The sequence below is a fragment of the Chelmon rostratus genome, chromosome 14 (genome assembly GCF_017976325.1).
Source record: "Chelmon rostratus isolate fCheRos1 chromosome 14, fCheRos1.pri, whole genome shotgun sequence".
Taxonomy (NCBI): domain Eukaryota; kingdom Metazoa; phylum Chordata; class Actinopteri; order Chaetodontiformes; family Chaetodontidae; genus Chelmon; species Chelmon rostratus.
This window is the reverse complement of record NC_055671.1, coordinates 6,455,959-6,471,175: the sequence shown is the minus strand read 5'-3', so window position 1 is coordinate 6,471,175 and position 15,217 is coordinate 6,455,959. Positions and strand designations below refer to the sequence as shown.

The following is a 15,217-nucleotide window of genomic DNA, read 5'->3' as shown; positions in this document are numbered from 1 at the left end:
AAGACGACCTTGACATTGGGTGGGCATGCACTGTGTGAGCACGCACAAGCACCCAGACACACCACCTCCTGTGTTCGTACCGTTGTATGTGTCTGAGCTGTTGGCTGGTTACTACAGAGGCCAAGCTAATCCAGCTCCGCTGTGAAGCAGCTGGAAGCACATAAGCTGTTAACAAGTTAAGGTGAAAATGTTCTCTGGCAGGCGCCCTCGACCTCCTTCACACTTTACCTAGCAGTGGCTTACAGTGCACCTCCTCCACTGACACGTTCAACCTGGCAGCCACCACCACACGCTTTCACACTTCCGCTGACTTCTGCATACACGTGTGCACGCTAATGTGTGAGTGCACACTAATGTGTGAGTGCACGCATGCATTCTCACGCAGCGACACTACTCTGCATCTGCTCTGATAGAAAGATCGCACAAGCCTGCAGGAGGAAGCAGAAGTAATACAAGAAATAATTTAGGTGGAAAACCGCGATGCAGAAGAGAGCGTTTTCAATGGCTTCCTGTTGCAGTAAGCTTAGTGTGATCTGGGCTGCACTGATCAACTGAATTAACACTTATATGGATCACTGATAATGCTGACCCACCCAACACTAGATGTCATTTGGACGTTGTTTTTTGGGCTAAATCTGGCCGGTCCGTCATTGCTTTGATTTAGCCCAAAAATAGGCGTTAAAAATTGGGCTACGTTTAGCCCGTCTGATTTGGTCCAAATTTAGCCCAGAAATAGACATTGGAATTTGGGCTGTGTCTAGTCTGTACATCTGATTTGGACCAAACTGAGCACAAGATGGAGATATTTTTCGGACTGCATATAATTTTGGCTTTGGTGCGCCACAATACTTCTTCCTGTTAACTTTGTCAGCATAAATAACAATCTGTATCATCAAAGACATGCCACCAATAACAATAAGAAAACATGTTTTTGAATCAAGGGGTCCATGATGCTTGTTACATGAAAATGTTATTTTTGAACCGACAAGGATGTAAAACAAATGTAGGTAGGTACCGTATAACCTTCAAAAACTTTTGCACTAGCATGAAATCTCTTTGTAAATCTTGTATATTGCAAATATTAATTTATACTTAACATTAAATCGGTTTTATATCGTTCAAGGTGTTGTCTATTAGTGAAAAGTGCCCCCTTACTATTAACGGGGTCTCTATTCTTGATAGGAAGTGCACCAACACCTTTATTAGAAATTGTTTTATTGTTTTTAAATTACAACTCCCATTTGTAGTCGGCTTTACTTAAATAGAAAACAATGGATTGCTGTTTTTCTCTTATCTCATAAATACATAATTCCAAACAAAATCAAAGAGTCTATTTAAAATTGTACACAGGTACTATCCTGCAAGATGATATCTGTTAATAGCTCAGATTATCAGTTTATCAAAAAAAGAAGTAGAAGAACCCAGTACCTATACATATATATATATATATATATATATATATGTATATATATATATATATATGCTCCAGCCCCCCCGTGACCCTGCAAAGGATTCAGCGGTGTATAGATAATGGATGGATATATATATATATATATATATATATATATATATATATATATATATATATATATATATATATTAAACAAACAAAAATATACATGAAAACATTTATCTGGTACAAATGTCTGAGTAGTTTAGATGTAAGATTGACATTGAATTGAATGTGTATTAGCAGACATTAACCGTGTTTTGCATTCACATTCAATTAGATGTAGATATTTTTGTCTACAAAAACAATCGACAGAGTCTGTGCACTTTCTGACATAGATGGTAACCCTAGATTTGTCAAATTCTTGCAAGATTTGCATGTGTTATTTTTATTTGTGCAAGATGTGCAAATTAATCAAATTAGCAACTCACAACGGTCTTTTAAACCCTATAATGCCTGACCCAAGAAATAATGGACAGAAAATTCTATTTTTTGAATTTGAAGACCTTATTTATTTGGCCCTTTAACAATTAAAAAAAAAAAGTTTTTACCATATGCTAATGCAAAACGTTTCAGAAATGCATGTATCAAATATGATACCCACGGCATTATAGGGTTAAGATCCGGTACATTTAGGGACAAAAACACCTGGCTGCGGCTAGGTTACGGTTTTGTTATGGTTTAGATAATGAATTTGGATAGAATGATCGTTCTTGTGAGATCTGCTTGACATATTGCGTGACGTGCGATCATGCGATCTCTAAGCGCTGGACCCCGAGCCGATCTGGCAGGTCGAGCACATCTTACACCAGCAATCGACACAGAACAGAAGCAGAGGCAGAGGAGGCGGGAGATTGTTCGACATTTTTGGATAGTTAGGCAGGAGACACATACTGTGTGAAGAACGAGAGCGACGGATAGAGACACATTGTAAGTATCAAGTTCTTATAATTTGTTATACAAAAACGTGTGCTTGACTGAATTTAGGTCTTGCTTTCTTGCTAACGTTAGTGCTCTAAAGTAATATTACTTTAGTGTGCTAACGTAGCGCACAAACGTAGCACACGCTAACGTTAGCGATATGTTATCATATGAATGCTAATCGAGAATGCAAAGTAACGTGCTAAAGTTAAAATGCTTTGCAGACTGTCGGTGTGTCGGTTTTATCTACAAACGGTGACTTTGAACTAAATGTTAGCTGCAAACACAAGTAGTGTGCTGTCCTGCGCATTTTGGTCTGAGAAAGGCTAACGTTAGCATTATTCATTCTATTAGTAGAGCAAGTGCTTAAGGACCAGTGTGTAATATCTGACATGGTTTATTGGCAAAATCGGAATATACTGGCCATTAATATGTTTGTGTATTAAAATCGATATAAAATGAAAAATATACATATAGCAAGCATAGATATATATACGTAGACCCCATTGACTGTGGAGGGACGTGCCGAGAGCGTCGCCATTTTGGTACATGGCTATCAGAGGCGGGAGTGCACATAGACATAAATGTAGACACCTCATCAAGCGGGTTGGCCAGTTGCTGCGGTGCGTCAGCATGTCCGCCACATTGGATGAGGCAGATCTGCCGCATAAACTCATGCAAGGAAGTGGACCAAACTTTGGAAAGTGCCTTTCTACAAAGTGATTTAAGTTAATACATTTTATCTACCTGTAACCCCCATGAATTCAGGGTTACTAAACATATATCCCAGTTAGAGGTGTAATCTCACACCAGAACAGAAGGTGGCGCCACTATCTGGTGTCTCTATGTCAGAGCACGTTTTTTTTCTGGTGCCCACTTCGTCCTGAAAGACTGCTCCTAAGGAGCTTAAGATTTCCCGGAGCTGATTTGTGTGTGTGAACGTGAACGTGACGAGCCGCGTCTGTCTCGTTGGTCCTCTCGTTGTGAGCTCCGGTAAGCAATGCGTAGCATGTTGTAATAGGTTAAACCTCCATGTTAGCTTGTTGAAACTAGATTATTCCTTGTTCAGAAACGTTTCCAATAAACCAGTCGGAGTTTCGGTGCTGATGGCCAATGTTTTACACTACCGTGGTGCAGACTGCATCACTGTAATCTGTTTAGGAAATCTTCGCTAAAGATCGCTAGTCGGGCTAGCCGCGATGCTAACGGCTAGCGTCGTCAGTGCTGTTTAACATAAATGCTAAACTGTGCCTGTCTCAGCTGAGTTAATTTAGCGGCACAGTAATGATAGCATGGTGCAGCAAAAGTGCATCACACCCATTTCTTTTGTATTTAAATCATTTTGTTAAAGGAGTATTCACTCACTGTGATGTTTGACACCGATGCAGGTATGTTTATTTCATTGGTTATTGAAATGCATATGCGAAATAAATAGTGATATAGTTCATCTGATACCATAGACTGTGGACGGGCCGGAAACCACAGTGTGGCCCGCTGTGCATGGATGGATGGATTTTTTTTTTTGGCAGTTGAAAGAGCGCTATTTCATTTTTTTTTTTCCATTTACTTGCAGTTTTATATGATTGTTGCTGAGGCAATAAAGGTTGTCACTTTTAAACTTCAAGTGATTGAGACCTATCCACACAGACTCACTGCTGTGATTGCAGCCAAAGGTGCATCTACTAAATACTGACTTGAAGGGGGTGAATAATTATGCAAACAATTGTTTTCATTTAAATAATTTTCTTTTATTAACATTACTTTATAGAAATCTGTTTTCACTTTGACATTAAAGAGTTTTTTCCAAAAAAATTTTGTGTTGAAAAAGCTACATTTTATTGACCGTGATTGATATATGAAAGCAAGCAAAAGGGTAAAACATCAAAGGGGGTGAATACTTATGATAGGCACTGTATTGTGATGATAAATATTGAAATATTTATATTAAACATCTGTGTTTATAATAACCACATCCTGAAACGTAGATATGACAGGTGGGTTTTCTGAATAAAGAGCACAAACATTTACATTTCACTGGGGGGCAATGATGAACATATATACATATACCTAGCTGTATGATATATACAACCGTTCACTTTTGCCTCATCCAATATGGCGTCGACATATGATTCAGCACTCGATGCGGCATCTACAAATGTGTGTCTATGGGAGTTCATGTACGTCTTGGTCTTGCCGTCTAGGTAAGAGGTACTCCACAGTCTTAAAGTAGAATTAAACAGGATATTGGAAAATGTCTTTTCTGTTTACTGTAGAGTGGAGGACCCATATTTTGACGTAGCACTAAACCAATGATGGCTTTCAGAATAAAGCTATTTAACAGTGATTCATTTCTTTATTTATGTTTTTTGCTAAATCCAACCACTTCTGTCTGTAGAAAAATAATAAAGCATATCGCTGGCATTACTGCCACTTGAAAATATAATTTTGCAAATATGACAGCTAGCACTGCTGTCATCTTTCTACATGAAATAAAGCCATGCTACAGAGGATGACTGGAAAACATTCCCACTCATGAAAATAAAGACTATATCAGGTATGTAATTAAAATTTTTTATGAAGCATAAATAAACTACCGCTGGAAAACAGCCAATTCTGAGGCGAAGGTTGTTCTGGCATTTGGTCAAGTCAGCAAGAGGGTACATCTCTGGTGATGAGGTAAGTGGTATTGATTAGAGCTGGGTATCAGGCTGGGAATTGTATCAGAAATCGAATAAGTGGTGATAGCCAGCCTTAGTATTGTTAGTTTAGTTTAGTTTAATTGTAGTGTTTGCACTTTGAGAGCATGGTAGTGTAGGCATAGAGGTTTTAGTAATGTGAATCCATTTAACTTTGGTCATGTCTTTTCTAGACAATGAGAAAGATTGTGAAGATTGTGAAGAGTTTTCAACGGGTGTGTTTAAGTAAAAGAAACCAGGGCGCTGTATGTCCACCCTTGATCCCTCTCCTGCATAAAGGCTCCAACAATGCTTCCACGCTCTTGGAGAAAGTGTGCAGAGCCAGAGAATAGCTAAATGGAAGCGTGCACAGCATACACAAATGACACAAGTGGGATGTGGACCCTGAATTGTCCAGGGCCATACGCTGAGGATGGACAGTGAAGTAGGACACATCTTGTGTCCACCACTTAAACTTGTGAAATGAAATATGGTTATTCTACATGTTAATGCATTTTGTTTCTTTTGTAGACACAGACTGCCACTACTGTTTTATTTAGTTTTTAATATTTTTTATTTAAATTTTTTTTATTTATTCATTTTTTCTGGTTTTGTGTAATTAGCTTTGATTGATTTGGTTTTTGTTGCTGATTATAGTACCAATTTTTTTTAGGCCACAGTTTCATTGTTACAAATTTTGTCGGCCCTCTGTGGCTATATTTTATTACGTCCCCCAAGAAATCTATCATAGAAATCAGCACCATTTTGGGATTTTAACCTATGCTTTGGGTTTTTGTGAGCACTGTAGGTCCATTTTGTGGAGCTTTTAATCTAGCCTTAATATATTTCTTGTTTTTCTGTCGATATTTTGCTTTGCAAATTTACTTTGTAATCTTGGGGGAACTCTTGTCTCAGATCTTATTTTAATCCTGGACTGCATTATCACAAAGTGTCTGTGGGCTTTTAGCCGTTTTGAGTTGGGTGTTGAAGTGTAAAGAGAAGCAAATCTAACCCGTGCCTTGCCACGGCTTTGCCTCTGAGCAAAGAAGAATGCTTGAATGTCACCTGTCGGGTTCTTCCAGAGTAGGCGGGCCATTTCCATAATATGAAAAAAGACACTTTGTGGGATTCAGAATAGCCAGGATAAAATTAAAAAAATAATCCTAAGCCTGTAATGCAAACTGAGACTATATTGTGCTGACCTATAGTTGAATGTAAATTGTCTGCCCTTTTCTGGCCAGAATTTTGTTTGCAAGGAATTTTCAGAACACATCTGTGCACTCAAATGTGAATGTGACACAGACTTGCAGCTCTGATTTGATGCTGTTCATGTCCAGGTGAGTTGTAGTGAGTTGCGGTGTAGAGAGACAGAGCAAGAGAGACAGAGATCTCTCTTATTATTAATGACTAATAATCATTGTCAGGCTCGCCGAAGAGGTATTCATATAAACTGTCCTTGTCTGAAGAGTTCTGCTCCTCAGGGATCTCTGGGGACTTCACAGGAAAAGATCTCGCCATGAGCTTTCTTCCTTTTCTTATCGTTGGTTCGCTCATTGTTTTTTCCACGCACTTCTTCAACCTTTGTCTGCGTTGCTCTTCCTGTATTCTCATCCTTTCTTCACGCTCCTTGTCTTTCTTAATTCTGTCATTCAAGCACTTCTGTTCTTTCAAGGTGTCTTTTGGGATTTTATCAATTTCGATGAGCAGAAGCATCAAGTGCTTCTCAATAGCGGCCAGCTTATCCAAGGCGGTGAGGAAGACGTTATGATCCTTGAAGGATTTATACACCTCTGCCGCCTTTGCATCCAGAGTTTTCAACATAACATCCTCGTTTGTTTCTTTTAATGAGTCATGGAGCTTAACCTTCGTTTTGAACATAGTGCAAGTCTTTTTTGCTCTGTGTATTGTTTCGCTCATTTCCTTTTCCTCCAAATTGTACCTGTCTTCTTCCTTTTTTATTTGCTGCAAGACGGCGTCTAACTTCCGGTTTCCATGTTTTGCTGTTGCATTCAACTGGTAAGTCCTCTCAAGTCGGGAAACATCTTCATGCGACAGTTGAACCAACTGCTCAATCACCTCCTCGGGATCATTGAAGTAGACTTTCTCTTGATTTTCAACACTATCATGTGTTGAATTTGTGTCCGGTGTGTTGTTGTGAGCTGAGCTTCTTGTATGCAGCAAAGCCTCTGCCTTCTGGGCCTCCTGCCACTCTGGAGGAGCCAGCTTGAACAGAACGTCCTTGTATCGCTTATAATCACTGAGCAACTCCTCATTCTTGGCGATTTCACGTATTGTGTTCGCTATGTTATCATTTAAGTCCTGAATAAAAGCATCCTTCGCCTGATTGGATAGGTGCTCTTTTTCAAACAGGGCTTTGGCATCATTAGATTTCTTTTCAATCGCCTTAAGAAGCACTTCTCTGTTGTTATTTTTTCTCCGATTGATTCTTTCAAGCTCTATTACTTCTTGCATCTCTAGTGCAATTTTCTTCTTCAACTTTGAGATCTCCAACTTTTGCATTGTCAGAGACACATCCAAAATTGCACTCTCCATTTCCATAGCAGATGAACTAAACATGCTATGTATGTTATTCGGGTTAGCCTGGGGCTGCCCTGTCCCCCTTCCTCTCAGTCCTGAGGACTGCTGGTGGGGGCGTGCTGATTTTTGCCACATCATATAATGACTAGTGTTGACTGACTCTGAACTTTTCAGACTCTTTAGCTTTGGTTTGCCTGTTAACTGCATTACTCTTGTCGATCTATCCAGCTCATGTAAGTTATCCAAATAATGTAAGTTATCCAACTAATACAAGTTATTCAAATAATGTAAGTTATTCAACAAGTGTAAATTGTATAAATGTTGTTCTACTCATAATATTAATTTGTCCTTTGATGTATCATTACTTTGGCTTTGATCTTTGCATCATCGTTTTTGCTTTGATCTTTCCAGCTCCTGTTTTTTTCTTCTTTTTTTTTTTAATTTGAATGTAAACTGCACATTCATGTTCAGCCCTCCCTATACATTATCCCGCATTCAATAAAGTGACACAAAATAGTGATTAAAACTTATTGTATTGATTTAAAATGAGTCTACTCTCGCCTGTCACCGCTCTCACTGCGCAGCGGCTCTGAAAGTAAACACGTACGTTGCCTAGCAACCGCCTCTTAATGTGCGCAGGCCGGCAGGCAGGAAAACTTATTTCTTTACAGGTATTCAGAGAAATCATGTCAAATGTGGAGAAGTGAAGGATATTCCAGACCTGAGAGACGTAGCAGGAGACAGAGTTTGGTCTACCGCTGTTATTTCATACTGATGGATCCCGCAGCAGCTGATTTCTGCGTTCAGCGTCATACGTTAAAACATCTGTCTCCAGTTTTGTCTCCACTAAGCAGTCTTTTAGCAGATCGATCGCCCATGCTGTGCTATTTTTCTTGTTGTTTTTTCGTGTCTGACGGCTTCAATCTGGTCAATCTCTGTGTCCTCAAGTCGTTCGTGTCTTAATATCGCTCTTCCTGTCGGTCGAGCGTTGTTCTTTACTTTTCTCGTCTTTTTTGCTGGGGACATGTCATTCTCCAGCCAAGTGTTTGGTCCTCTCCAAACAATTTAAGGTAATGTCCGACAAATTGTTTTTGAGCTTGGGACATTAATGGATTGCCCCTTTAGTCTATGACTGTAAGAGTTCCTGAGCAGGCGGTCGCCTGTCCAGAATTAAACACCGCTGAATTTTGGCGATTGACTCAGAATTGATAAGAGTGCCATGTTCTAATTTTAATTAACGATCCGATTAAGACCACCAAATGCACCTTTTTCAACTTTAAGTTCAACTCTTCAGTTTCGTTCTTACAAAACAGCTATTTAACAATACGAAATTAACACATCCATCGCCACGGACCCCAGCCGTCCGGGCCAGACTGTTTGTACCGCTTCCATCAGGAAAGCGGTACAGGAACATCCGCACCACCACCAACAGACTGAGGGACAGCTTCTTCCCCAGAGCTGTCAGAGCTATCACCCCCAGCAGCCCCTCACTGGAGTGAGAGACTGTGAGAACTAGGAGCCACTGCACACCGCACTTTTACACCTTCACCTCCACCTGCACCTTCTGTGTACTTAACGTTTAAGTACACACACACACACACACACACACACACACACACACATTTTAGCATATTGGTACATTTCATTTGTATATTTTATTGTTTACTGTTTATATACATTTTAGTATATTTCAGCTGCTGTCGGTACATTTCACTGGTATTTCATTGTTTATTGTTTATTGTTCAGTATATTTTTATTGTCATTTCTGGTATATTTTTAATTGCATTTACGAATATTTTCATTTCATGTTGGCTTATTTTATTCTAGTTTCTTAATTTAATTTTAGGATCTTTCTTATATCTTGTTTCTACACAATAAAGACAATAAAGAAATCTTGAATCTTGAATCTTCCCATACAGAAGTGAAACTGGTAGACAGCTGCTAGGAGAGGTGCGCATTGGAAACAGGAAATTACATTGAACTGTCGCCAGGGTTCTGTCCAATCACAAGCCAGTGTGGTCCTTCCTTTTCAATAATCTGAAATATTGTGGTTTGTGAAATGTTGTTAGATAAGACTTTATTGATCCCATGCTGAGAAAATTCACTAATTACACTTGTTACAGTGGCAAGAATAAAAAGGAGAGGTAGAAAAAGACAAATAGACAATAAAAATAATTTGTACAGATGTAATGGATATTAGCATATGTTGACATAAATAATGGAATAGTCAAAATGTGGTCAGAAATATGTAAATCTAATACTGAAACACTGGTAATGTTTAACCCTGTTGTTATTACCAAGTCCAGAATGTCACCATGCTGATGAGTGGCTTTATTTACATGTTGAGAAAGCTCCAATCTGTCCAGTAAATTCTCACGCTCTGTAGCTTTGGGTTGATATGAATATTTAGGTCTCCATTCAGGATTAATCTGTCATATCAAGAGGAACCAGGTGCAATCAGCTCTGAGAATTCCTGCATTATCACAGATGAACATCTTGGTAGCCAAAACAATGTAATGGTGAGCACTGGTAATTCTGCTCTGAGCTCAGGAGCAAAATATTCAAATGATGTAAATGCTTGATGATGCTGACTCCACTGATATAGATATTTCCACGCAAACGAGTGATACATCCCTGATAAAGTACATAAGTAAGTACAGCTTTGTTCATACAGCACTTTTTAAAGCACACAGTCAGTGTAAAGACCATTTTCTAACTTAGAAGCAGCATTCACATATACAGTGTTTTTAGTCCTCACAGGGCCAACTCTGTAATCACATGTTGTAAACGCCTTCAGGAATCTTTCCCATCTCCACCGTCCTCGCCACATGACATGAACAAGGCATGAGCCCGTGTTTGCCTGCTACCCTCTTTTCCACCTCACAGGCGTTTGTCTGTGCCTGTACAAGTGTGTGTCTAAATGGAGGCAGCCGCCCTGCCAGCCCTGGCCATGGCCCACAGCACAGGGCGCCTGAGCTCCAGCAGCTCTGAGATGGCAGCACGGTCCAGGCAAAAGCTTTTGACAACACGAGGCGACAACAGAAAAGGCCACCAAAAACTACAGCACAAGTAGGCCAGACTCTCAGGGAGCCTCCTCCTCCGCCCCTGTCCTGTCCTCATCCTCCTCTGGTTCACTCGTACAGCATCCGCAGGGCTCAGCTTGTCTTTTGAGAGTGAGCCGAGAGCACACTCTTCCACTCTGATGGAGACCACAGCTCGATATGCAGTGATCGTTGCCTTCTGCAAACGCAAACACAGCGTGGGACTAATGGCTGCTGGGGCATGTTTCTGCGTGTATGTACACTGCGCCTCCGCATTGTTGCCTGAGCTCACGCTGTGCGCGCTGCGCAGGTTTGTGTTTGTGCGTGCAGGTTGTTGACAAGTTGAAAACGGAAGGCGTCAGCGAAACGGTGTGCACATCAGAGAGGAGCGGTGGAGTCATAAAGTGGGTCCGATGAAAACTTAATGGCCCCTTCGCCTTTATTAATGGCTGTGGGAGCGGGATCGTGCGCTCGGAGCTCGCCGCCGTGATAACGCGTGTAGCTCTGCGCGGAAAAGCAGCTCCGTCAGCCTCACACTCACTAACCCACTGCAAGAGAAGCTCATAAGAGGAGGGAAGACCCACTAATTGACTCGCTGACAACTGGCTAACTAGCAAAATGACGACTGATTTTAGCCAAATGAGCCTTGAACACAGTGAGGCACACTTCAGTAAGGCTCATGCGGTGGTTGATGCTTGAATGTGTGAGATGATGATCTGTTCTGCGCTTCTGCCTCTGCAGTTTGAACACCTGTGAAGAGAAAGCCAGGCGCTGCATCCTTCTCTCTCTGCAGATACTACAATCACACAAGCAGCCACTTATTAGTATCTCCCTTTCAAATGCTAATTCCCCTTCATGCATAAATCATAACTCCAGAGGTGGCTCGTGCAGTGTAGCAGGTTTTTGTAAGATTTTTAGTCGGGGGTGCTAGGCTGGGGGGTTTAACACAACTTGCATGAATAGTGATAGTTAAGCATCGCAGACACATATTTTCTAATAAGGCCAACTGCAACAACCATCAAGAAAGCCGTCATCCAAACTTTCCAAAGTCGAGGCCCTGCAAACAGATCTACACTGGAGCCCCATGTCCTCATTTTCACCCCCTAACATCCCCATGTGCGCATGTGTTTGTAGTTGGATGTAATTGCGCAGCTGCTCGCGCCACAGGTGAGGAGCACGCAGCGCGGCCCGACACAACCGCTCGCTCCCCGAGAGGGTTCAGTTTGACGAAGAGAGGCGAAATTGAAATCCCTGGTCGCGGGGAGCCCTGCACGGCGAGCAGCCTGCCAACGCAGCGCCGCTCGCACAGCTTTGATGTGTGTCTGGCATGCTGTGCTGCAGATGCTGCTCTGTACTGTACACCCCCGGATCAATGAATCATGTCTTCTGACTCAAACGCACGGCATCATCCCCAAAAGGCTGATGCGTGAAAACTGAGTCAGGAGGACGTCAGCCGTTCAGTTTTACTGTGACATACGTGTGTATGTGTGTGTGTGTGTGCAGCATGTATGTTTCATCATGAGTCTGGTGTCAACAGTGTTTCCAAAAAAATCAGAGAGATCAAATGAGCTTCTGCGGACACATGCAGTCATGGCTGATGGATGAGATAATGTTGAATGTGCAGCATAACAAGTCATTTCAACTAGTATTTGAAATCAAAATTTAAAAGACAAATAACTTGTTATGGATGCACATGGATGGATGGATCAACTTGATGAAATCTCTCTAATCAAGAGCAGTTTTCTTGAATCAGGTGTGATTTTCTTCATTTAGGGCAGTAATTAGGCTTGAATATGATTTAAAAGCTGAACGATTTATTCATTTTGGCTCTGCCACACACTCATTCCTGGATCCCACAGCACGCCGTGCCCTTCCCACTTTATGCCCCACATGCGCTCATCCATCCACATGTGACGAACATGGGTGTGTGTGCTGAAGTACCTGCCAGGAGCTGGAGGGGATCTCTGCGAATCTGCCCAGTCCCCCGAAGGTGTAGCATCGGTACATGTGATCCAGAGACTCCGAGCAGTGCCACAGCAAGCCGAAGCTCACGGAGTCCTTGTTGTTGTTGTGGTGGTGGTGGTTGTTGTTCCTCAGCTGGTCCTTAACAATCCAGGCAGGTGATATGAAGCTGAAACTGCAGACGGCGACCAGAGCGGAGGACAGCAGCACCCAGAAGCAGCCCACACAGCTGAACATGGTGGCAGCTTGGGGCAGAAAGCCCGGAGACAGACCCAGATCGATCCCGAACCCGGCTTCTTCTTCTTTCTTCTCCCGGCCCAGGAGCGAATGCATTTGGAGCTCACACCTCCAAGAGCGAGACTTCAACTTCAGCCTCTGACCAGCACTACATCAGCAGATAAATCACTGGACATCCGCAGAGGCAGCTCCGTGTGTGTGTGTGTGTGTTTGTGCGTGTGCGTGCGCGCGTGCGTTTGCCCAGAACATCTGGTCCGGGAAGACAAACCGCTTTGAAACCGTCCAGAACACATCAGCAGGAGTGATGGTGATACAGTAAAGTCAAGTCATCCGCGCCTCCACTCAGCCTGGAAAAATGCCCAAATCTGGCGCACGCACGCACGCAGGCACAAGATGTTTGTCACACCCAGAAGTGGCTGCGCAGTTGTCATAGCAGAGCGGGTGGAGGAGCACTTCAGTTCAGAGCCACTAACACAAACACAAACATTTCCTGGAGCCGCTGGTCTACTCCGCTCCTCTCCGGGCACTCGCTCTGCCTCAACACGGACAGCGGCGCGCTTCGCGTTTCAGAGAGCGTGCGTCTGGAGTGGACCTCGTCAAGCTCGCGGGGGATAGAGAGACTACTTCCTGAAGGGATTTTCAAAGTAAAATCCAGAGCGAGGAGGCGCGGCAAGGTTTGAGGAGGTGCTTTGTTCACCCTGGAGCCCTCACAGCAAAACAAGGAATGCATTTAAACATTTATAACTAAAGGGGCACTTCACTGATTTTACACAGAAATGTCAGCTAGCGCGCTATGAGGAGTACTTCATCAATTTGTGCTATATTGATTGCATTATGGGAAATGTAGGAGCCAGTGTCTTGGTTGCTGGAAAGTCAGGATAACGCCGAGTGGAATATACAAGGGCTATATCTCAGTAGAAATCTCTGCAGCACGAAACATAGATGACTTTAACATTGTTCTCATTCTGTTTGATCATTTTAATTCATTTTGGAACGTTTTGAACATTTTTTTTACTTATTAAGCCTAATTGACCAATCACACCTCTAATGTGTGAGGGGGTAGTTTATAATCACATAAAAAATGACTCTGCATGTTTATGTATTCCAGTGTTGTGTATTAAAATATTAGCCTATCAACATCAGCAAGTTCCAACAAGCTGAACTTTTGAAAAAGTGGATAGAAACACTAACCAGGTAAACAGGTTTTCACATACACCCACAACCAGAGGGCCTTGGTGGTTTCAACACATCGAAATGTGTTAGTGAATGTGGGGGATGCAACAGTAAATGTTGACACTTAGCTTCAGTCTGATAGATAATTGGACGAAAATGTTTCTGCTGAAGGCCTGTGGTTGCAAAGCCTTTGAGATTAGTTTTATTCTGAAGGCATACGCACACTTTTCCGGTGTTTCGCATGTTGCCTCTTTTTAACCTGACTGAACAGGCGTCTGGACGCAAGTACTTGTCTAAATGCGCCTTACACTTTGTGCACAAGGTTGTGTGTATTGATACGGCTTTCAGAAAGACAGCGCGGCACTCCAATGTAATAAAAACGCTTTTTAATCTCAATGAAATGTCGTTCTCCGCAAAAAAACATGTACAGTAAAAGTGAGTGTTGCTGTATAGATTGTTGCACAGACGTAGGGCTGTGTCATTCAGTTATTGTAACAGCATCTCAGCCAATCAGAGCTCAGGACCGGGACTGCCCGTTTGTACTGAGGTGGGCGTTGCCTCTGCACGTGCAGGTACCCTCGGCCTGGAAACCACCTTGAGATCGTGAGGCTTGTAACGGGATGTAGCGTTACGGTGTGAAACAGCAGCTAGCTAATTAAAGTGTAAAATCTTAATCACACCAATTAGCTTTAGTTCTAGGCTAATTTTATCTTTACAGTTCACGGCAATTTAAATCCAGTTATTCTGGACAATGCGAGGGCAGAGCTGTTTTCTTCCGGCACGACTGTCGCTAATACTGCACACAGCGAGAGGTAGCCGCAACACTGAGACCTCTGAAAATGAAACAACGCTTGAAATGCTTTATACTGTACTGAGGTGACTTTTGAGCCCGTTGGGTTGAACTGTTCTTTACAATTTATGGATTTTTCTGGTCTTGTAGACATACTTATTCCAGTGTCAGAAATAATATACTGTGTCATCATATTTTGTGCTTTACCCCATCATAGCAACACAGCCAACATTGCCCCCACCTGGTCGGAGGTGATAATAGTCCACCCTGTTCGCACTAGGCTTGTCACTTTTCCCACATTTTAACTTTATTCGCGTTTGGAAAATAATAATTCTGCCTGTAAACATGAAACATTTTTCTGTATCAAAATAACCACAGCCTGCAGTGAGCCACCACAGGTGATACTGCAATTTTACACAAACACGTCAGC

At 42.1% G+C, this 15,217-nt stretch overlaps 1 protein-coding gene across 1 annotated transcript in view; it reads right to left on the bottom strand.

Annotated features, from left to right (window-relative positions):
• Positions 1-12,920, bottom strand: part of LOC121617793 (transmembrane protein 211) — a 100,090-nt gene extending 87,170 nt beyond the window's left edge. The window contains exon 1 of the mRNA XM_041953028.1: positions 12,567-12,920. Within this exon, the coding sequence (XP_041808962.1) occupies positions 12,567-12,920 (354 nt within the window). The remainder of the gene's footprint in view (positions 1-12,566) is intronic.
• Between the last annotated feature and the right edge of the window lie 2,297 nt (positions 12,921-15,217).